Here is a 21,178-nt window from a genome sequence, read left to right as displayed (position 1 = left end):
GGAGGCTGGAAATTGGGCTATGTGAAGGAGGCCTTTCTGATGGGGAGGGCACTGCAGGGAAGGGAGCCACAGCAGATGGGGGCAGGAGGTGCTGAGACTACAGGGCGGGCTGTTCTAGCAGGTGATGCTGGTTGAATGAATGAGTGAGGAAAGGAATGAATGAGGGATACAAATAGAGAAGGCCAAGGTGGAAAAACCAACTGTATCTTTTACGGTGGGTTTTTTTTTTTTGGCAGCTGGGACAAGTAGACAGACAGCATGGCAACATACGCTGGTCCTGCACCACCCCCAGCTCAGGACTCGAAGGACTGCAGTGTGCTGAAGGTGACTTGTCAGGCCCATAAGGGGCCAGGAGGAGCAGGTCTCCTCCCCTCCTTGGCTGCCCCTCTGTCCAGGGATGGGGGTGCTGATTGATAGCTCCCCTGCCCCCCCACCCCCGCCCCTGGCCCAGTGCCAAGCTCCCCAGCTGCTGACTCAGGCCCTGCTGGCCAGCTCAGCATTCCTGGCCGGCCCCCACTGAATGGAGCTATTGAAAGTCTCTGTAGCCACAGACCACACCCCCAACCAGAGCCTTCGGCTGGGCTGTGGTTCCTCTCTCAGGGGACAGCGTAGGCCCTAGGGGTCAGTTGGAGAGGGCTCTGGCTGCCAGCGACTGCTCTGGGGGTGTCTGGGACCAAGGACGATCCTGGGTAAGCTGACTGGGCTGGCACCAAAGAGGGGATTCCAGTGGGAGGGGTCTCCCTGGTGCGCAGGACAGAGGCGCTGGGATGGGTGACCCCGGCTTGGGGGAGGGGTCTGCGTGTCGATGGGAGAGCCAGAGGGCCCTGTGGGCTTTCCCACCTGCCCCCTAGGACTGGAGCTTCCCTAAGGTAGAGGTGGTTTCCCCCTTAGATAGAGGCCACTCAGGGGTATGGGTTGGGTCTCCCCCATCAGACAGGAGCCAAGGTAGGGAGAAGGGATGGTTTGGAGTCTTGCCCATCAGTCTCGGAGCTCCCCAGGCACTGGAACAGCATCAGGCGTCCAGCCTCAGCCTCTGCTGCTGGGTCCGGATCAAGAGCCCTCCTTTCCCTTCCTCTCTCTACTTGGCCTTTGCCCTAAGCCAAGACCTGGCCACCAGGCTGGCTGCAGGGGCCTGCAGAGCCAGCTGCACTTTTTCAGGTATGGGGGAGGGCCAGGTACCATGAAGCCAGTGCGGGTCACCACCCTTCTGTGGATGCTACTGCTGGTGCTCGGGCTCGGGGCCGCCCGGAATGGGTCCCCAGAAGAAGCCTCCTTCTACTATGGAACCTTCCCTCTTGGTACAGCCACACCTCTGTTCGTCTGTCTGCCTGTCTGTCTGTTGTCCACCTGTCTTGACTTGCCAAGGAGTTTGGTGTTGTTGCTTCCTGATTGGCAGGATGAGAACCCTACCTTTGCGTGGTTGTTCTATAAGTTCCTAACAGGTTTTTTTTTTTTGAAGTTACTAAAAATTACACAGATAATATATGCTAATTAGAGCTAAAATTGTGCAAAAAATATTTTTAATATATCTTCCCCTACCCTGCCTCACATGCTCACCCTCCTAGGAAGACAAGTCCCCAGTGGGACAGGGGCAGCGTGGTAGGGAGGGGCAGTCCCTGAGGCCTGGGAGGCACAGCCCGGAGCCCTGGCTCTGGGTGACACATGGGAGCACCTGGGACCCAGCACGGGTCTCCCCCTGCAGGCTTCTCCTGGGGCGTAGGCAGTTCTGCCTACCAGACGGAGGGCGCCTGGGACCAGGACGGGAAAGGGCCCAGCATATGGGATGTCTTCACACACAGTGGGAAGGGGAAGGTGCTCGGGAATGAGACAGCAGATGTAGCCTGTGATGGCTACTACAAGGTCCAGGTGAGTGCGGGGTGTGTGTGTGTGCGCGCGCACACGCGTGAGCACATGCCTCGCTGGGAGGCAGGGAGTGACGTACTAGGGGAGCCCTGGTGACAACGTCATTCCCATGCTCTGCCAAACACCCTGTACCCCAGTGCAGCCAGAGGGGACAGGGCCAGTGGGGGTGAAGGTTTGGGAGGGGCCAGGATGTGAGGTGGATATAGGAGGAAAGGAAAGCGGGGCCTCACCTGAGCCAGTGCCTCAGGCCAAGTGAGGGGGGCTGAAGGACTGATCCCACAGCTTCAGGGCCTACAGCCACAGTGGCCTGAACCCCTGGTCCCTGCTTGTGAGTTGCACCCTGTAGAGGGAGTGGGACCCGCTCATCCTCAGCACCCACTTTCCTCTCTGGATGGCTTCTTGAGGAACTCATCACCCAGGTATACTAAGGGCACCCTGATGGACTTCTCCAAGTGCCTCCCTGTCCTGTGTTTTCTTTGACTCTTGGCATATCCCCTGCCTGAAGTGGCCAGGTGGCATCACCTCTGCTGTACAGGTGAGGAAGCAGGTTCTTCCTTGCCCACTAACAGCCACAGACAAGAGTGAGCCTTGGCCCTAGAGCCCGATGGACCCCTACCTCCCATGCCCAGGGCCCAGGTGACCTGCTTCCCCACCCCTGTCTGCACAGGAGGACATCATTCTGCTGAGGGAACTGCACGTCAACCACTACCGATTCTCCCTGTCTTGGCCCCGGCTCCTGCCCACAGGCGTCCGAGGTGAGCCAGGGAAACCCCTGCCGAGCCCAGGTGCGGCCCCTTCCGGCCATGTTGGCTTTGCAGGGGCACCACAGAGTCCTGGGGAGGGAGATCAGCCCATGAACGTGGTTGCTGATAGTAGCAGCTCTCACAGGTTCTGCAGGTAACTGGGCTCCCAGAATGCTGGTGGGCTGAGGGTACCTCAGGCCTTCAAAAAGCAACAGGGCCCAGGAATGCTGCACTCCAGAAGGCCAAGGCCAAGGCCAAGGTCCTTTCTCGTAGCATCTTCTTTTATTTCACCTGCAGCCGAGCAGGTGAACAAGAAGGGAATCCAATTCTACAGTGATCTTATCGATGCCCTTCTGAGCAGTAACATCACCCCCATCGTGACCTTGCACCACTGGGATCTGCCGCAGGTGAGGACCCGAGCAGGCTCCCAGGCCCAAGGGGTACTCAGCTCAGCAGGAGGGAGCCCAGTTTGAGGACTCAGGTTGCCCAGGTGGGGCAGAGACTAGGGTCTGGATTCTGGCGCAGGACTGTAAGATGTGAGTGAGTGGAAAAATCTCTCTGACTCACTGTCTTAGTCCACTTTTGCTGTTATAACGGAACGCCTGAGACTGGGTAACTTGTAAAGAACGGGAATATATCTTCCCACAGTTCTGGAGGCTGGGAAGTCCAAGATTAAGACACTGGCAGGTGCAGATTCTGCATCCAGTCTCTGCTTCCAGGATGATGCCTTGAACGCCGTGTCCCTCTTTTTATAAGGGCACCTAATCCCATTCAAGAGAGAAGAGCCCTCACGACTCAATCACCTGCCAAAGGCTACACTTTCCCATGCTGTTACACAGGGGATGCAGTTTCAACATGAATTCCAGGGGACAGAAACATTCAAACCAAAGCACTCATGTATGGCAGGGAGGTCATACTGCTTTAATTGATGTGTGTAGTAAGTGAAAAGAGTGAATCCTTTCGTTTTCTAAAAAACTTGGCATACAAACAAATTTTTAAAACTATAAAGACACGTCTTTTAACTAAGATCTGGCAGCCAGGTGCAGTGGTTCACGCCTGTAATCCCAGCACTTTGTGGGGCCGAGGTGGGTGGATCACCTGAAGTCAGGAGCTCAAGACCAGCCTGGCCAGTCTTTACGAAAAATACAAAAATTAGCCAGGCGTGGTGGCGGGTGCCTATAATCCCAGCTACTCGAGAGGCTGAGGCAGGAGAATTGCTTGAATCAGGAGGTAGAGATTGCAGTGAGCTGACATCGTGCCTTTGTACTCCAGCCTGGGCAATGAAAGCGAAATTCCATCTATTAAAAAAAAAAAGATCTGGCGACATAGCATAATGAACAAGTTTAGCCTTTTTTCTCCAATTTCTTTGAGCCATATCACAGGCACTCATATATGACCCTGCCCTAGTAATGTCCATGAAATCATAACATGCTTCAGAACGTCACTATGCCACTGTGATTCAAGCAGTATTTTCTTTTCTTTTTTTCTTTTTTTTTTTTTTTTGAGATGGAGTCCTGCTCCGTCGTCCAGGCTGGAGTGCAGTGGCGTGATCTCGGCTCACTACAGCCTCTGCCTCCTGGGTTCAAGTGATTCTCCTGTCTCAGCCTCCCGAGTAGCTGGGATTACAGGCATGTGCCACCATGCCTGGCTAATTTTTGTATTTTTAGTAAAGACAGGGTTTCACGATGTTGGCCAGGCTGGTCTCAAACTCCTGTCTTCAGGTGAGCCGCCTGCTTCGGCCTCCTAAAGTGTTAAGATTACAAGCGTGAGCCACTGCGCCTGGCCTCAGGCAATATTTTCATTCACTGGGGAGAAGGTGGTCCCATCGGTGCCCTGGAAGGTTTGGGCAGGAGGTGGGAGGAAGGGGTGTTCTGATTGGAGGGCGCATTGCAAAGAGGGGGAAGCTGGGCAAGCAGTTCGGTTCAGTTAGAATTTGGGGAGCAGGTAGGAGAGGGAAGGGTTAGAGGCTGGAGAAGTGGCTTGGGGAAGACTTCAAAAGCCTCAAGTGCTGAGCTAAGATGACTGGGAACTGGGTTTATTCTGTGGGAATGGAAGCTACCAGAGTCCTCTAAATGGGGAGGAGGGCAGAGCAGGCTGTAGGGAGATGAACCTTCCAGTTTCTTCCCTGGTTGCTTTCACGAACCTGCCCCAGTAACATCCCTCAAACCCACCAAGGAGAGCTGGACAGGTAGTCTCGATAGAGTGACAAGTCTTGGGAGAATTCTGCCATCATGGGCAGATGCCTTTGGTTGGGAAAGCCCTCAGTCGAAGAAGGCAGGTCCTGTCCCAAGGCTTCTAGGAGCTTTCTGACATCTGTGTGGCCCTCAAAATCCTCATCACAGTGTTCACCCAGCATCAGATCTCATTTCTCCAGAACTTAGATCTAAGATGCTTCCCCATTATTAGGCCCCTTTCCCGTGGCAATTTTTCTTAAATATTCAATCTGTCCAGTTCTTTCTAAGCATGAGAGTCCCAGTCTCCCTGCGCGGCCTCCCTCCTGTTTGTCTGAGGACTGTCGCACAGCTTATCTCCACATCTAAACTGCTTTGCGGTTCATTCGTGGGGCACCTGCTTCTCTGTGTTCACAGCTGCTCCAGGTCAAATACGGTGGGTGGCAGAATGTGAGCATGGCCAGCTACTTCAGAGACTACGCCAACCTGTGCTTTGAGGCCTTTGGGGACCGTGTGAAGCACTGGATCACATTCAGTGATCCTCGGGTAAGCGAAGCCCCTCCAGGTGGCAGAATGTGGCACTCCCTGCCATTTCTTATGGATCCTGTGGTCCTGCTTGCTGTCCCTATAGGCAATGGCAGAAAAAGGCTATGAGACGGGCCACCATGCACCAGGCCTGAAGCTCCGAGGCACCGGCCTGTACAAGGCAGCACACCACATCATTAAGGTGAGGGGCGTCCTTCTGGTGGGGGAACAGCCTCAGGGTCAGCTCAGCCTTCCCCAGGGGCTCTAGCCTGAGCTTGGTCCTCTGCCGCTCCACCTCTGAGTCAGCATACTCCATAGCACCTTCCTTTCTGTGACGATTTATGGAGAGCGTGTCCTGCCATCCAGGGCGCTGGGGGACACGATGGCTGAGCTGTTATAGTGGCTCCCAAGAGCTTACAGCCTAGCCAAGGGGATGGAGCACATCCATGTGGAAATGCATCAACTACAGGTCTAAGCTGTGCCAGGAGGAAGAAGGGATGTGACAGCGAGCCAGGGGTTAAAATCTGAGCGGAAGTAACTGGGGTTGATCAAGGACAGCAGTAAGAGGAGTTAGAAGTGGTCATCAGAGCGTGGCTTCAAAGAACCTGGGAGTTTTGAAGGAGGAAGGAAAACTAGTTTGGAAGCAGCGATAATGAGCAGGCAGACTCCACCTTACTCCCAGCTCAGAGGTATGTGGAGTGTGATGGAAAAAATGGCCTCTGCTCAAAGGAGCTGCAGTGGAGGTGCTCTTAGGGCTGGCAGGCATCAGTCACAGCAAGAGAGGAAAGGGGCCATTCCGAGAAGATGCTACAGGAAGGAAGGGCTACTGGAAAGCCTTGTCACTGGAGAGGGAATTGGGTCACATTACAGGACATGTATGAGGATATGGATGATGATAACTGGAGAACAGGGATACAAGGCATGAGACTGGCCCCAAAGGACACTTAGCAGAAGGTGGACAATCTGTCTAAGCTGGAAGGCAAGGAACCACTGGGTGACATTCCAGACCCCCAAACTCATATCAGGGAGAACATTTTCTCATTTTTTCTACATTTGGCTTATGATTTCTTAAACTGAATATTTAAAGGGCAGAGCTCTCAAGATATTTTCATTTTTATATTTTTTTAGACTGAGTTTTGCTCTGTCACCCAGGATGGAGTGAAGTGGCATGATCTTGGCTCACTGCAACCTCCGCCTCCTGGGTTCAAGCGATTCTCTTGCCTCATTCTCCCAAGTAGATGGAACCACAGGCGTGTGCCACCACACCTGGCTAATTTTTGTATTTTTGATAGAGATAGGGTTTCACCATGTTGGCCAGGCTAGTCCTGAACTCCTGACGTCAGGTGATTCCCCCACCTCAGCATCCCAAAGTGCTGAGATTAGAGGCATGCGCCATAGCGCCCGGCCTCAAGATATTTTTAATATTAAACATGGAAGTCATTTTCGGGGCCTTTTTATGTATCAAAAGTAGTGAGCTGAAGAGATGTCATTATTTATTTATTTAGAGACAGATTCTCGCTCTGTCGCCTAGGCTGGAGTGCAGTGGCACGATCTCGGCTCACTACAACCTCTGCCTCCTGGGTTCATGCCATTCTCCTGCCTTAGCCTCCTGAGTAGCTGGGATTACAAGCATACACCACCATACCCGGCTAATTTTTTTGTATTTTTAGTAGAGACAGGGTTTCACCATGTTGGCCAGGTTGGTCTTGATCTCCTGACCTCGTGATCTACCTGCCTCACCCTCCCAAAGTGCTGGGATTGCAGGCATGAGCCACCGCACCCGGCCTGAAGAGATGTGATTCTGCTATTGTTTTGACATGTTCCACTTCATCAGACAATACCATGATTCACTTGGTTATTGCTGGTTGGCAAAAGGAAGTATAAGGAACAAAGTCTGATAAATAAAGGTTCTCCGTGAGTAACAAACAAAACAACCCCAAATTCTATAGCCTTCAGATATTCAGGTCTTCTAAATTGGTACTTCTCAAACTTTAACAAGCATCATAATCATTTAATAAACGATTACTGAGCCAGGTGTGGTGGCACATGGCTGTTGTCCCAGCTATTTGAGAGGCTTGAGCAGGAGGGAGGATTGCTTGAGCAGGAGGATCACTTGAGCCTAGGAGTTTCATTCCAGCATCGACAACAAGCAAGACTCCATCTCAAGAAAAAAAAAAAGTTTATTAAAGCACAGACTGCTGGTCAGGCACAGTGGCTCACACCTGCAATTCCAGCACTTTGGGAGGCTGAGGCAGGCAGATCGCTTGAGGTCTGGAGTTCGAGATCAGCCTGGCCAACATGGAGAAACCCCATCTCTACCAAAAATACAAAAATTAGCCAGGTGTGGTGGCGGGTGCCTGTAGTCCCAGCTACTCAGGAAGCTAAGGCAGGAGAATTGCTTGAACCCGGGAGGCGAAGGTTGCAGTGAGCCGAGATCGTGCCACTGCACTCCAGCCTGGGCCACAGAGTGAGACTCCATCTCAAGATAAAAACAAAACAAAACAAAACAAAAACAAAACAAAAAACACCAAACACAGATTCCTGGGCCCCACTTTGAGTTTCTGATTCAGTAGGTCTGGCAAGGGCCCACGGATTTGCATTTCTATTACGTTCCCAGTGGATCCTGATGATCTCGGTCTGGAGACCACACACTGAGAATCACTGTTCTAGATTACTTTCCATCTCTCTTAGGTGTTGAACTACCCAAGTGCGGTGGCTAGCTGAAATAGCCTCAGGCAGGCCAGCGGGTCACTGGTAGAATATGAAGAGAAGGCAGGTTGGTGTATTTTAGATTCTATTTTTCAAGACTATTTCAGACACTTGGTTTTTTCCTAACTTACTGAGCTCTTCTGGGAAAAGTACTGCCTAGTTGCTACTGAGGACTAAGAGGAACAAAACAGGAAACTTTAGCAAAAATCTTAAAAACGACAAATAATAACACAAAGTTGTTTGAGCCAGACTTACATCAAGTTTCATTTACAGTATAAAGAAAATAAGTGCCTCAAGAAGTTAGAGGAAGGAAGACTGGATCGGGATAAACAAGGCTGGAAGGATGAAAATGATAGGTCTAAAGTTAGGAAGGAAGGAAAGGCCACCCAGATTGAAATGGATGGGCCAGGCACCTACGATGAATTTCTGCTCCCTTTTCAGGCTCACGCCCAAGCCTGGCATTCTTATAACACCACGTGGCGCAGTAAGCAGCAAGGTGAGCTGTGGCCCCACACATGTACCCAGGACAGCCAAGTGCCCGGAGCAACAATGGCACGCCCACTCTCCACTCCCTTTTCTTTCTTTTCTTTTAAGGTCTGGTGGGAATTTCACTGAACTGTGACTGGGGGGAACCTGTGGACATTAGTAACCCCAAGGACATAGAGGCTGCCGAGAGATACCTACAGTTCTGTCTGGGCTGGTTTGCCAACCCCATTTATGCCGGTGACTACCCCCAAGTCATGAAGGACTACATTGGTGAGCCCAGCCTCATTTTAAACTGCAGATACTACGGCAAGTTATTGAGCCCATGTGAAACAAGCAAAAGGCAGGGGGTTGAAGAGCTCATCCGGCCTGGGTGAGGTACTCAAGGGATAATCCAGACTCGAAAGAACTGAGAACCACACATTTGAGTTAGCAGGGAGGAACCCTAGACCTCTCCATTTCCCTAGACCTGGAAATTGAGAATTTTCAGAACTCAGGGAAGAACGTGGTGGTTCTCTGGGCGGGTCTCTCTTATGTTCTGCTGCCCCGCCCCTTCCTCCACCCCACTTTAACTGCAGTCAAGCAGGAGAGAGCTCAGACGCAGCCATGGGCTTGTGTCACTTCTATTGTCAGTTCTTTCTGTCAATGGAGAAATACTTTCCAAGCTCCAGTTTCCACAGTGTTGGAGAAGAGAATCAATACAGGTAAGGCTTACAGGGATATATCAATTTGGATGTTTTTAACTGCCACATAACAGAAAATGCTACCTAAAATGACTTGCAGTAGGGAATTTATCATCTCACCTGAGCTCAGAGAAGGGTGATGCAGGGCTAGGTAATCTAGCCTTCAAGGGTGCCCTTGAGGACCCAGGCTTATTCCATCTTTCCACGCTGGCACCTTCAGTTAGCCCATCAGCCAATCCCCATGACCACAAGATGACTGCAGCAACCCCAGGTATCACATCTTTACATGTCAACACCCAAAGACAGGAAAAGGGAACTGCTCTGTCATAATATGTTTTGGGGTGGGCGTTTTTGGCCATTTTCCCCCAGTTGTTTTTTTTTTTTTTTTTTTTTGAGGCGGAGTCTTGCTTGTCGCTCAGGCTGGAGTGCAGTGGCCGGATCTCAGCTCGCTGCAAGCTCCACCTCCCGGGTTTACACCATTCTCCTGCCTCAGCCTCCTGAGTAGCTGGGACTACAGGCGCCCGCCACCTCGCCCGGCTAGCTTTTTTGGATTTTTTAGTAGAGATGGGGTTTCACCGTGTTAGCCAGGATGGTCTCGAACTTCTGACCTCGTGATCCGCCTGTCTCGGCCTCCCAAAGTGCTGGGATTACAGGCTTGAGCCACCGCGCCCGGCTGTGTTGCCATTTTTAAGTGTACAGTTCAGTGGTAAAAAATACACTCATAATGTACGAACATCACCACCATCCATCTCCAGAACGCTTCATCTTGCGAAACTGAAACTTTGCCACCGAGTCCCTGGCAACCACCATTCCACTGTCTCTGATTTTGACTAAGTAGCTCATATAAGTGGAAGCATACGGTATTTGACTTTGTGTGACAGGCTTATTTTACTTAGCATAATGTCCTCAAGATTCATCCATTTTGTAATGTCAGAATTTCCTTCCTTTTTAAGGCTGAATAATATTCCATTGTCAGCTGGGCACAGTGGCTTACGCCTGTAATCCCAGCACTTTGGGAGGCCGAGGTGGGCGGATTACCTGAGGTCAGGAGTTTGAGACCAGCCTGACCAACATGATGAAACCCTGTCTCTACTAAAAGTGCAAAAGTTAGCTGGGCATGGTGGTGGGTGACTGTAATTCCAACTACTTGGGAGGCTGAGGTAGGAGAATCACTTGAACCTGGGAGGTGGAGGTTGCAGTGAGCCGAGATAGTGCCACTGCACTCCAGCCTGGGTGACAGAGTGAGACTTCATCTTGGGGGAAAAAAAAAATTTTCCAGTGTCTGTATGTATCATATTATGCTTATTCATTCATCCATCAATAGACACTTAGGTTGCTTCAATGTTTTAGCTATTGTGAATAATGCTAAAAACACAGGTGTACAAATATCTCAAGATCCAGCTTTCAGTTATTTGGGGTATATACCCAGAAGTGGAATTGCTGGATCATATGAAAAATTCCATTTTTAATTTTTTTTAAGGAAGTGTCGTACTGTTTTCCACAGTGGGTGTACCATTTTACATTCCCAGCAACAATACACAAGGGTCCCAATTACTCCACATCCTTGCCAACGCTTGTTATTTTGCTTAATAATGGCCATCCCAGTAGGTGTGAGGTTGTATCTCATTGCAGTTTTGATTTGTGTTTCCCTAATGATTAGTAAGAGCATCTTTTCATGTGCTTATTGGCCATCTGTAGATCTTCTTTAGAAAAAATGCCGATTCAAGTTATTTGCCCATTTTTGAATTGGGTTGTTTTTGTTGTTGAGTTTTGGGAATTCTCTACATATTCTGGAGTCTAATCTTTTATCAGATATACGATATGCCAATATTTCCTCCCATTCTATGTGGGTTTTTTATTGTTGCTAGTGTCTTGATTCCCAAATTTTAAAACATTTCATGAAGTCCAATTTGTCTATTTATGTTTGTTTCTTTTGCCTATTTTTGTTGCCTGTGCTTTTGGTGTCAGAATCAAGATATAACTGCCTAATTAAATGTCATGGTGCTTTTGCTCTTTTCTTTTTCTTTCTTTTCTTTTTTTTGAGACAGAGTCTCGTTCTGTTGCCCAGGCTGGAGTGCAATGGTGCGATCTCAGCTCACTGCAACCGCTGTCTCCCAGGTTCAAGTGATTCTCCTGCCTCAGCCTCCCAGGTACCTGGGGTTACAGGCACCTGTCATCATGCTTAGCCCATTTTTGTATTTTCTCTAGAGATAAGGTTTCACCATTTTGGCCGGGCTGGCCTTGAACTCCTGACCTCAGGTGAATCTCCCACCTCAGCCTCCCTAGTGGGTCACGCCAGTAATTTTTTTTTTTTTTTTTTTTTTTGAGACAGGGTCTCTCGCCCTGTCACCCACGCTGGACAGCAGAGGGGCGATCATAGCTCACTGCAGCCTCAACCTCCCTGGGCTCCAGTGATCCTCCCACTTCAGCCTCCCAAGTAGCTGGGACCACAGGCACACACCACCAAGCCCAACTAATTTTTTTTTTTTTTTTTGAGACAGAGTCTTGCTCTGTCGCCGGAGCTAGAGTGCAGTGGCCGGATCTCAGCTCACTGCAAACTCCGCCTCCCGGGTTTACGCCATTCTCCTGCCTCAGCCTCCCGAGTAGGTGGGACTACAGGCACCAGCCACCTCGCCCGGCTAGCTTTTTGTACTTTTTAATAGAGACGGCATTTCACCATGTTAGCCAGGATGGTCTCGAACTCCTGACCTCGTGATCCGCCCGTCTCGGCCTCCCAAAGTGCTGGGATTACAGGCTTGAGCCACCGCGCCCGGCCCCAACTAATTTTTTGTATATTTTGTAGAGACGGGGTTTGACTATGTAGTCCAAGCTGGTCTCAAACGTCTAGGCTCAAGCTATCTGCCCACCTTGGCCTCCCAAAGTGCTGGGATTACAGGCTTGGGCCACCACACCAGGCCATGTTTTTTTCTAAGCAGTTTTGTTTGTTTTGAAACTGAGTCTCACTCTGTTGTCCAGGCTGGAATGCAGTGGCATGATCTTGGCTCACTGCAACCTCTGCCTCCCGGGTTCAGGCAATTCTCCTGCCTGAGCCTCCCAAATAGCTGGGACTACAGGTGCCCGCCACCAGGGCCTAAGTTTTGTATTTTTAGTATAGACAGGGTTTCACCATATTGGCCAGGGTAGTCTCGAACTCTTGACCTTGTGATCCGCCTCCGCCTGCCTCAGCCTCCCAAAGTGCTGGGATTACAGGCATGAGCCTCTGTTGGATGCCTTCTATTTATTTTTCTTGCATAATTACTCTGGCTAGAACTCTCATTACTATGTTGAATGGAAGTGGTGAATGCAGGTATCCTTTTCTTGTTCCTTTTTTTTTTTTTTTTTTTTAATTTTTTTTGAGAGAGAGTCTCACTCTGTTGCCCAGGCTGGAGTGCAGTGGTGCAATCTTGGCTCACTGCAACCTCCGCCTCCCAGATTCAAGCAATTCTTGTGCCTTGGCCACCTGAGTAGCTGGGCTCACAGGCATACACCACCATGTCCAGCCAATTGTTTGTATTTTTAGTAGAGACGGGGTTTCACCATCTTGGCCAGGCTGGTCTCAAACTCCCAGCTTCAAGTGATCTGCCCACCTTGGCCTCCCAAAGTACAGGGATTACAGGCATGAACCACCGCACCTGGCCATTCCTCTTAGCTATTTTTAGGAACAAGCAAAATCTTCCCAGGAAGCAGCTTCTGCCCCTTTGTGCCTCAAGGGACAGAACTGTCACATGGTTAGGTCAGGTGATGCCCTAGATCATCATAACTAGGGCCCCAGACGCTGGGGAGGAAGGAGGCATGGAAGACAGGCATTGGACTGACTACTGGGTGTAGGTAACCGGCAGTGTCTGACCACAGAAATTTAAACATATTGTCTCTGATTTAAAGGTATCAGCTGGCACTCACCTTAAAAAAAAGGAGACAAAAATAACACTGGAATTGGGTTACCGTTACACACAACAAAGCTATTTTAGGTGTCTGATTAAGAGAGAACTGCCAACATTTGAAAAATGCCCCTTTCTATAAAACACATTTATCAAACATACTTATCTGAACAGGAGGTAGCAAGTTCTAATACCAACTCCGCCACTAACTTGTGAGTGACTGTGGGCAAGGTGCTTCACCTTTGGTTCTTAATCTTATCTGAAAATGAAGGCATTAGATACAATCTTTAAAAATCTTTTGGTGTCAATCAGTTCTGTGACACATCTATACACATACACTCAAAATCTTGAGAATAGTTTCCTCAAGATGCACAAGGAAAAAGCGTTCATGAAGGGACTGACAGGGCCCATGTCCCTGTAGACACAACTTATCATTCACACAGTGCATTCACTCTCTTGGGACCCTCAGAGGCCATTGCAGGTGCCACAAAAAGACTGCATGACAAAGCCAAATAGATGATTTGTGAGACAGCACATTTTGGGCGTAATGCCAATAATCCCAGCCCCTCTCAACTCCAATTTTGTGATGATACAAGTGGGAAACAGGCTGAACTTTTCCTTTGCACAATGTAGAAAGAAGGATCCTCTAAGCAGTTGAAGTTTTATTTAGTACTGAAAGCATTCTGCCTGAAATCTTGTTCACAAATTACTTCCAGGCCTCTCAGAAGTACTCTTTTACTCACAGTAAATATATAAACAAAAGTATTTCCAGATCAGTGCTGTTCAATAGAACTTTCCACAATGACGGAAATGTTCTATACATGTGCTGTCCAATACAATAGCTTCTAGCCACCAGCGTCTATCAGAATTTTAAAAATTAAAATTAAAAATTCAATCCTTCGGTCACTATATTTTAATAGCCATATGCAGCAAGTGGCTATTGTATTAGTGCAAGGACAATGACGACAGCTGGTGGTTTTTCTTAAGTCACTAAATGTAACTGAAATAACGTGCCAATATTTTATTTGCTTTATGCTAATATCTTAAGGGTATTTAATAACACAAACTTTGTATTCATTTTATCTAAACTATTATCCTCTTTGGAACTATTCTTAAGGTTATATTGCAGATCAATTCATGGAAAATGTTGTTTTCTTGATTTATATATTAAAAGCCATTTTTGCATAGATCACACCTGGACATGTTTCAAATTTTTTAAAGTACAAAAAGTATGAACTAAAAAGTCAGGCCTCTCTCCTTCCCTCCCCAGAAGCAAGTATACTTCCAGAGATGGGTTGTATATGTGGTCAGTGTATGTGCTTAGGATTATATGCAACATTCTGAAGCTTTTTTTCACGGAAACCTATATCCCGGCAAGCTTTCCACATTGCTATAGAAAGTGCTGCCTCATTTGTTCTAATGGCTGCGTAGTGTTGTACCATGGATATTTCATCATTTATGTAACCGGTCCCTACTGACAGACATTTAGGTTGTTTCCAATCTTTTGCTGCTCAGTCTCTAATGAAGATACTTGTACAAACATCCCTTTATATGTGAGTAAAGTGTAAACAGATTTGGAACTGGTCAGTTAAACGACATATGCTTTTACAACTTTGAAAGATAGCACATACCATCACTGGCCTTCCAGTTCCCTTCCCAAAGGCAGCTAAAATGACACATTTCTAGTTTTTATTTTTTGAGATGGAGTTTTGCTCATTGCCCAGGCTGGAGTGCAATGGCGTGATCTCGACTCACTGCGACCTCCGCCTCCAGGGTTCAAGCGATTCTCCTGCCTTAGCCTCCCGAGTAGCTGGGATTACAGATGCTTGCCACCACGCCCGGCTAATTTTTTTTTTTTTTTTTTTTTAAGATAGTCTGGCTCTGTTGACCAGGCTGGAGTGCAGTGGTGTGATCTTGGCTCACTGCAACCTCCACCTCCCAGGTTCAAGCAACTCTCCTGCCTCAACCTCCCAAGTAGCTGGGATTACAGGCGTTCGCCACCACGCCGGGCTAATTTTTGTATTTTTAGTAGAGATGGGGTTTCACCATGTTGGTCAGGCTGGTCTGGAACTCCTGACCTCGTGATCTGCCCCTCTCGGCCTGCCAAAGTGCTGGGATTACAGGCGTGGACCACCGCTTCTGGCCAATTTTTTGTATTTTTAGTAGCAACAGGGTTTCACCATGTTGGCCGGGCTGGTCTCGAACTCCTGACCTCAAGTGATCCACCCGCCTCGGCCTCCCAAAATGTTGGGATTACAGGCGTGAGCCACCACACCTGGCCAAATTACCCATTTTTAATGTAAGGAACAATACAGAAGCCCAACTCTACTTTTTTTCCAGATGGCTATACACCACTTATTATCTGTGAAAATACTACTTTTAAGCAATATAAACTTATAAATATTTTGGACAGCATTGAAATTTCAAAAATTCCACTTTGGATGGCTAAGGTTATACTTCCCATGCAGATGAATCCTAAAGCCCACCTTTTATGTCAAGATGTCACTATCGTCATGATACATAACACAGTGATTGGGAGAAAATAAGCCTTTGTTAAATTCTACTTTTTTCTCTCAAAAGGAAGAAAGAGTGCAGAGCAAGGCCTGGAGATGTCAAGGTTACCAGTGTTCTCACTCCAGGAGAAGAGCTACATTAAAGGCACATCTGATTTCTTGGGATTAGGTCATTTTACTACTCGGTACATCATGGAAAGGAAGAACCCCTCCCGCCAGGGGCCCAGCTACCAGAATGATCGTGACTTAATAGAGCTGGTTGACCCAAACTGGCCAGATCTGGGGTCTAAATGGCTATATTCTGTGCCTTGGGGATTTAGGAGGCTCCTCAACTTTGCTCAGGTGATTATCACATCAAGCTATTCAAAGGACATTTAGACTTGAATTCATGTTCTCACAGCTTAAGCTCAGGTGCCTACATTAGAAAGTTAATAAAACAAAATAAACCTAGTGAGTCATACTTCAGAGGCTACTAAATATAGGCCTTACAGACTCATGTCTACCATGCACAACCATTTGCATGTATATAACTTTAGCTAAAATTTGTATCCCATATTTATTTTGCTGTCCTTCTCGCCTAAACTGGAATATGTGGCAAAGAACAAGACCAAAGTACATGTCCCCTCCGACAACGCTCTTTTATTTTTTTTTTTTTGTGACAGAGTCTCGCTCTGTCGCCCAGGTTGGAGTGCAGCGGCACGATTTCGGCTCACTGCCCCCTCTCCTCCCAGATTCAAGTGATTCTCCTGCCTTGGCCTCTCAAGTAGCTGGGATTACAGGCGCATGCCACCACGCCTGGCTAATTTTTGTATTTTTAGTAGAGACAGGTTTTCACCATGTTGGCCAGGCTGGTCTCAAACTCCTGACCTCAGGTGATCTGCCCACCTCAGCCTCCCAAACAAAGTGCTGGGATTACAGGCAAGAGCCACCACGCCTGGCAACAATGCTCATTTATTGAGAAATACATCCTTTATATGAACCTGTCTCCTGCCTACAATAATCTCTAAATAAGCACGTTATCTGACATCTACTAAATGCCAAAAACACACTTGATTAGAATGTGGCAGGCTTGAATATGTGTTCCTATATGAGCCACTGACTCAGAAACCTACCTGTAGGTCAGAATTTTTAAGATATTTGTTGCTATGACTCACTTTCAGACTCAATATGGCGATCCTCCCATATATGTGATGGAAAATGGAGCATCTCAAAAATTCCACTGTACTCAATTATGTGATGAGTGGAGAATTCAGTACCTTAAAGGATACATAAATGAAATGCTAAAAGGTGAGACACAAACCAAGATTGTCTGCAGTTTTCCCATTTAACTGAGACAAAATGTGACTAACACACGATCAACTGAAACTTGCTTTTATATCTCAGAAATGAAAACATTTTTAACATTATCTTCACAGTTTTATTTTTCTAAGTAAATGAAATATATTTAAAATGGAATAAAATGTCTTTGCAGCTATAAAAGACGGTGCTGATATAAAGGGGTATACTTCCTGGTCTCTGTTGGATAAGTTTGAATGGGAGAAAGGATACTCAGATAGATATGGATTCTACTATGTTGAATTTAACGACAGAAATAAGCCTCGCTATCCAAAGGCTTCAGTTCAATATTACAAGAAGATTATCATTGCCAATGGGTTTCCCAATCCAAGAGAGGTAGGCCTAATTATCAATGTTATCTGTTCTGAACTTTAGAAGAGCTAGGTAGCTGGAACACACACAGAGCTTGGCAAGTGCCTCTCCTCTTTCCTCCATGGAAGAGGACAGGGGCATGCAGCATGGCCCTTTATTTCACCTTTGCTCATTTGCTTAGAATGGAGCAAGCTTGACGTAAACATCAATCTAAGGGCACTACCAGAGGTTACGAAGGAGTTCCATTTGCTTTAAGTTATGACAGGGCAAAAACAATAGAGACATCTAGTTAAATATTATTCTAAATCTTGTGTCTTTTTTTCTTTTTCTTTTTTTTTTTTTTTGAGATAGACTCTTACTCTGTTACCAGGCTGGAGATCTCAGCCCACTACAACCTCCGCCTCTTGGGTTCAAGTGATTTTCCTGCCTAGCCTCCTGAGTAGCTGCGACCACAGGCGTGCGCCACCACACCCAGATAATTTTTGTATTTTTAGTAGAGATGGGGTTTCACTATGTTGGTGAGGATGGTCTTGATCTCTTGACCTCGTGATCCGTCCACCTCGGCCTCCCAAAGTCCTGGGATTACAGGCGTGAGCCACTGTGCCTGGCCTAAATCTTTTGTCTTAATGCAAACAAATACTACCTATTTTTCAACATATATAAAAAAACAGTTAAGTAAATTGAATGTATAATTATCATATCATTTTCATCTATTTTCCAGCCACGCAGCAGAGCCATACACACATACTGGCTTCAAAATGAGATCTAAAGTAATCAAACTTAATAATCCTTTAGAATCTACCAAACATTTTCAATAACCTGAAAACTTTTCTAGCAGCTCTCTATTCTCTATGTTGCTGCACCTATTGGCAGGGAATATAAACTATAATTTCGAGTGTCTTGGCCAGACACGGTGGCTCACACCTATAACCCTAGCACCTTGGGAGGCTGGAGTGGGAGGACTGCTTGAGGCCAAGTGGTCAAGACCGGCCTGGGCAACATACCAAGATCCCATTTCTACAAAAAAATTTAAAAATCAGCTGGATGTGGTGACGCGCCTGTAGTCCCAGCTACCTGGGAGACTGAGGTGTGAGGATCACTTGAGCCCAAGAGTTTGAGGTGCAGTGAGCTATGAGTACTCCACTGCACTCCAGCCTGGGCAACAGAGCAAGACTCTGTTTCTAAAAAATGAAATAAAATAGAGTGTCTTAATAAAAATAATTTTAAAAAGTAAATTTCACTTGTTTACCGAAACTATTTTAAGGTGAGCCCAGTAGGACTATTAAATGTAAGCAGTGACTAAAAACCATAAGGCATTTGCTACTTTTACATTATTAGAAAAGCACTAGATTGTACACTCAAGAATAAAGACTGTTCTCTGACTCCCTCACTATGATGTACATGGATGTACAGTAAATATAAATAATTTAAACTACAAGATGATTTAGAAACATAAACTACAAGTAGATTTTTAAAAATACTTACTTTTACCCAATATTGATTTCAAAAATGATTTGAAACAGCAAAAAATTAGTCTAAGACAACATTACTTATCAAGTGGGTTTTTATTAGGTGGAAAGTTGGTACCTCAAAGCTTTGGAAATTTGCTCTATCAACAATCAGAGGCTTGCTGCAGGTGAGTCAGTATATTTTAATGTTTTCCTTTAATAATTAAACTAAATAATTACACATATCATTATCAAAATCTCAAAATCTGGCTCTACTTGAAGTCAATCTTCCAAAACTGCTTATGATTAAAATCAGGTTCCTTTGAAGCAATGTCAAATGTCTATTTATAAGCATTTTAAAGCATTTAATCTACCATGAAAGATAAACATTTTATCCATTTTATCCATTCAAGTTTTATCCTTTCCGGATCATACTATAAGGCCGGGCGTGGTGGCTCACGCCTGTAATCCCAGCACTTTGGGAGGCTGAGGCGGGTGGATCGCCTGAGGTCAGGAGTTCAAGACCATCCTGGCCAACATGATGAAATCCTGTCTCTACTAAAAATACAAAAATTAGTCAGGCATGGCAGCGCGTGCCTGTAATCCCAACTACTCAGGAACCTGAGGCAAGAGAATCGCTTGAACCCGGGAGGCGGAGGCTGCAGTGAGCTGAGATCATACCACTGCACTCTAGTCTGGGTGACAAAGCGAGACTCTGTCTCAAAAAAAAAAAAAAACAAACAAAAAAAAAGCAGAATCATACTACAAATTTATATACCTACTATTTTTGTTATAGTGGGCTTGGGCAAGGAGAGGAAAAGCCAACCACTATACCAACCGGGATGAAGGACAAAAAGAACACTTGAGATCTTATATTTGTACATTCGGCAAGCAATTATTAAGCACTCACTATTTGCCAGGGAATGTTTTAAGTCATGAGATACAGCAATGAACAAGGTTCCTGTCTTCATAGAAGACATCATTTCCTATGCAATGGGATCTAAAAGGATCAGAGATGTCAAATAACAAAGATGCAATTATGCATCAAGAAATGCCAACACATATCATTTGCTTCTTTGAATTTGATCTTTATTTCTCCGTAAGGGCAATCAGAGAAATACGCTTCCATTTTTTTTTTTTTTTTTTGAGACGGAGTCTCGCTTTGTCACCCAGGCTGGAGTGCAGTGGCACGATCTCTGCTCACTGCAAGCTCCGCCTCCCGAGTTCACGCCATTCTCCTGCCTCAGCCTCCTGAGTAGCTGGGACTACAGGTGCCCGCCACCACACCCGGCTAATTTTTTGTATTTTTAGTAGAGACGGGGTTTCACTGTGTTAGCCAGGATGGTCTCGATCTCCTGACGTCGTGATCCGCCCACCTCGGCCTCCCAAAGTGCTGGGATTACAGGCGTGAGCCACCACGCCCGGGCTATGCTTCCTTTTTTAACAAACTCATCTTTAATGTGATAGCAGAGGTGGAAGGTGCGAGACCAAATCTTACCAAATTAGCTATTTTTACAGGCCAATATAGCATATGCACCCCCCCCCAACACATTTAAATAATCAGGCAATATTAAGAATGTATATTCCATTAAACTAAAATAAACAAGGTTGAAACGTGGTACAGAATTCACTCATGAGCCTGTGAACTCCACGTGAGGATGTCCAGCACTTTATTTATCTCAGTAACCAGAGTACCCAGCACACAAACTAAAAGTGGGTATTACATAAGTGGCCACTATTTTATTAATAAAGCACATAACATATGCTTATCATTAACTCTTAAAGATTATTATTTAACTATACAAGAATTACCATACAAAATTTCGACATACAAATTCCTACACTTCTTAAGATACACAATAACATCTTTGAAAGGTTGGAAATGTTTCCCAAGGACTTTTCTTTCACAAATCCCCCCCAATAAAAATTATAGGAACTGTGGAATATGGCTGCTAATATTCTGAGATGAATTTACAAAGTATAAGTATTGAGAGACATTTAGACTTTACTACAGCACTTGTAGAAAAATCAAATTCAGGCATTTATCCCATATTTTCTGAAATATTTACAAAGCTCTTAAAAAATTTTCAAATAACATTTAATTCACTAAGTTCTATTTCATGGCAAATAAGAATCAGAAAATTTGAGGATGGTATTTTTAAAGTTTTTCCAATACAGTTAAAGCTTTTGGGATAAAGCTGTATTTACTAAAATGATCCTGTTCTCATTTGTGGTGCTCGTTCTCTTTGTCATTTCAGAGCCCTTGCTAAGTCACATGCAAATGGTTACAGAGATCGTGGTACCTACTGTCTGCTCCCTCTGCGTCCTCATCACTGCTGTTCTACTAATGCTCCTCCTGAGGAGGCAGAGCTGAGACAGGATTATCAGTTTTGGAGCTTCATAAGAGAATCTTCAGGATCTTCCTCCCTTTTCCGCTTTGAGGGTTTCCATATATTTCTGTTTTCAGGTTCTACAATAATTACCTTTTTTTCTCTTTCTCTTTTTGGCTTGTGCT

General features: G+C 46.3%; 2 protein-coding genes across 11 annotated transcripts in view; one reads left to right on the top strand and one right to left on the bottom strand.

Moving 5' to 3' along the window:
• Nucleotides 1-572: 572 nt before the first annotated feature.
• LCTL (lactase like) lies at nt 573-21,037 on the top strand. Of its 7 annotated transcripts, XM_008016171.3 has the most exons (13): nt 573-1,298; nt 1,703-1,866; nt 2,531-2,618; nt 2,904-3,013; nt 5,195-5,323; nt 5,409-5,504; nt 8,453-8,507; nt 8,606-8,767; nt 15,636-15,910; nt 16,729-16,855; nt 17,040-17,239; nt 18,788-18,851; nt 20,922-21,037. In XM_008016171.3, exons 1-13 carry the CDS (start codon nt 959-961, stop codon nt 21,035-21,037), a joined length of 1,926 nt encoding a protein of 641 aa, XP_008014362.2. In that variant the 5' UTR covers nt 573-958. The 7 variants fall into 7 exon arrangements, with proteins under 7 accessions (XP_008014362.2, XP_008014369.2, XP_008014368.2 ...); XM_008016178.3 differs by lacking the exon at nt 1,703-1,866 and having other exon boundaries at nt 573-689; XM_073012265.1 differs by lacking the exon at nt 573-1,298 and having other exon boundaries at nt 1,492-1,866.
• The window catches only part of ZWILCH (zwilch kinetochore protein), a 45,685-nt gene continuing 44,817 nt past the window's right edge, over nt 20,311-21,178 (bottom strand). For all 4 annotated transcript variants that reach the window (XM_008016166.3, XM_008016169.3, XM_008016168.3 and 1 more), the window contains one exon: nt 20,311-21,176. The gene's annotated coding sequence lies outside the window, so the exon portion shown is untranslated. The remainder of the gene's footprint in view (nt 21,177-21,178) is intronic.

Source organism: Chlorocebus sabaeus, chromosome 26 (genome assembly GCF_047675955.1).
Source record: "Chlorocebus sabaeus isolate Y175 chromosome 26, mChlSab1.0.hap1, whole genome shotgun sequence".
In the NCBI taxonomy this organism is placed as follows: domain Eukaryota; kingdom Metazoa; phylum Chordata; class Mammalia; order Primates; family Cercopithecidae; genus Chlorocebus; species Chlorocebus sabaeus.
The sequence above is the reverse complement of the archived record's forward strand: the minus strand, read 5'-3'. Positions and strand labels throughout refer to the sequence as shown.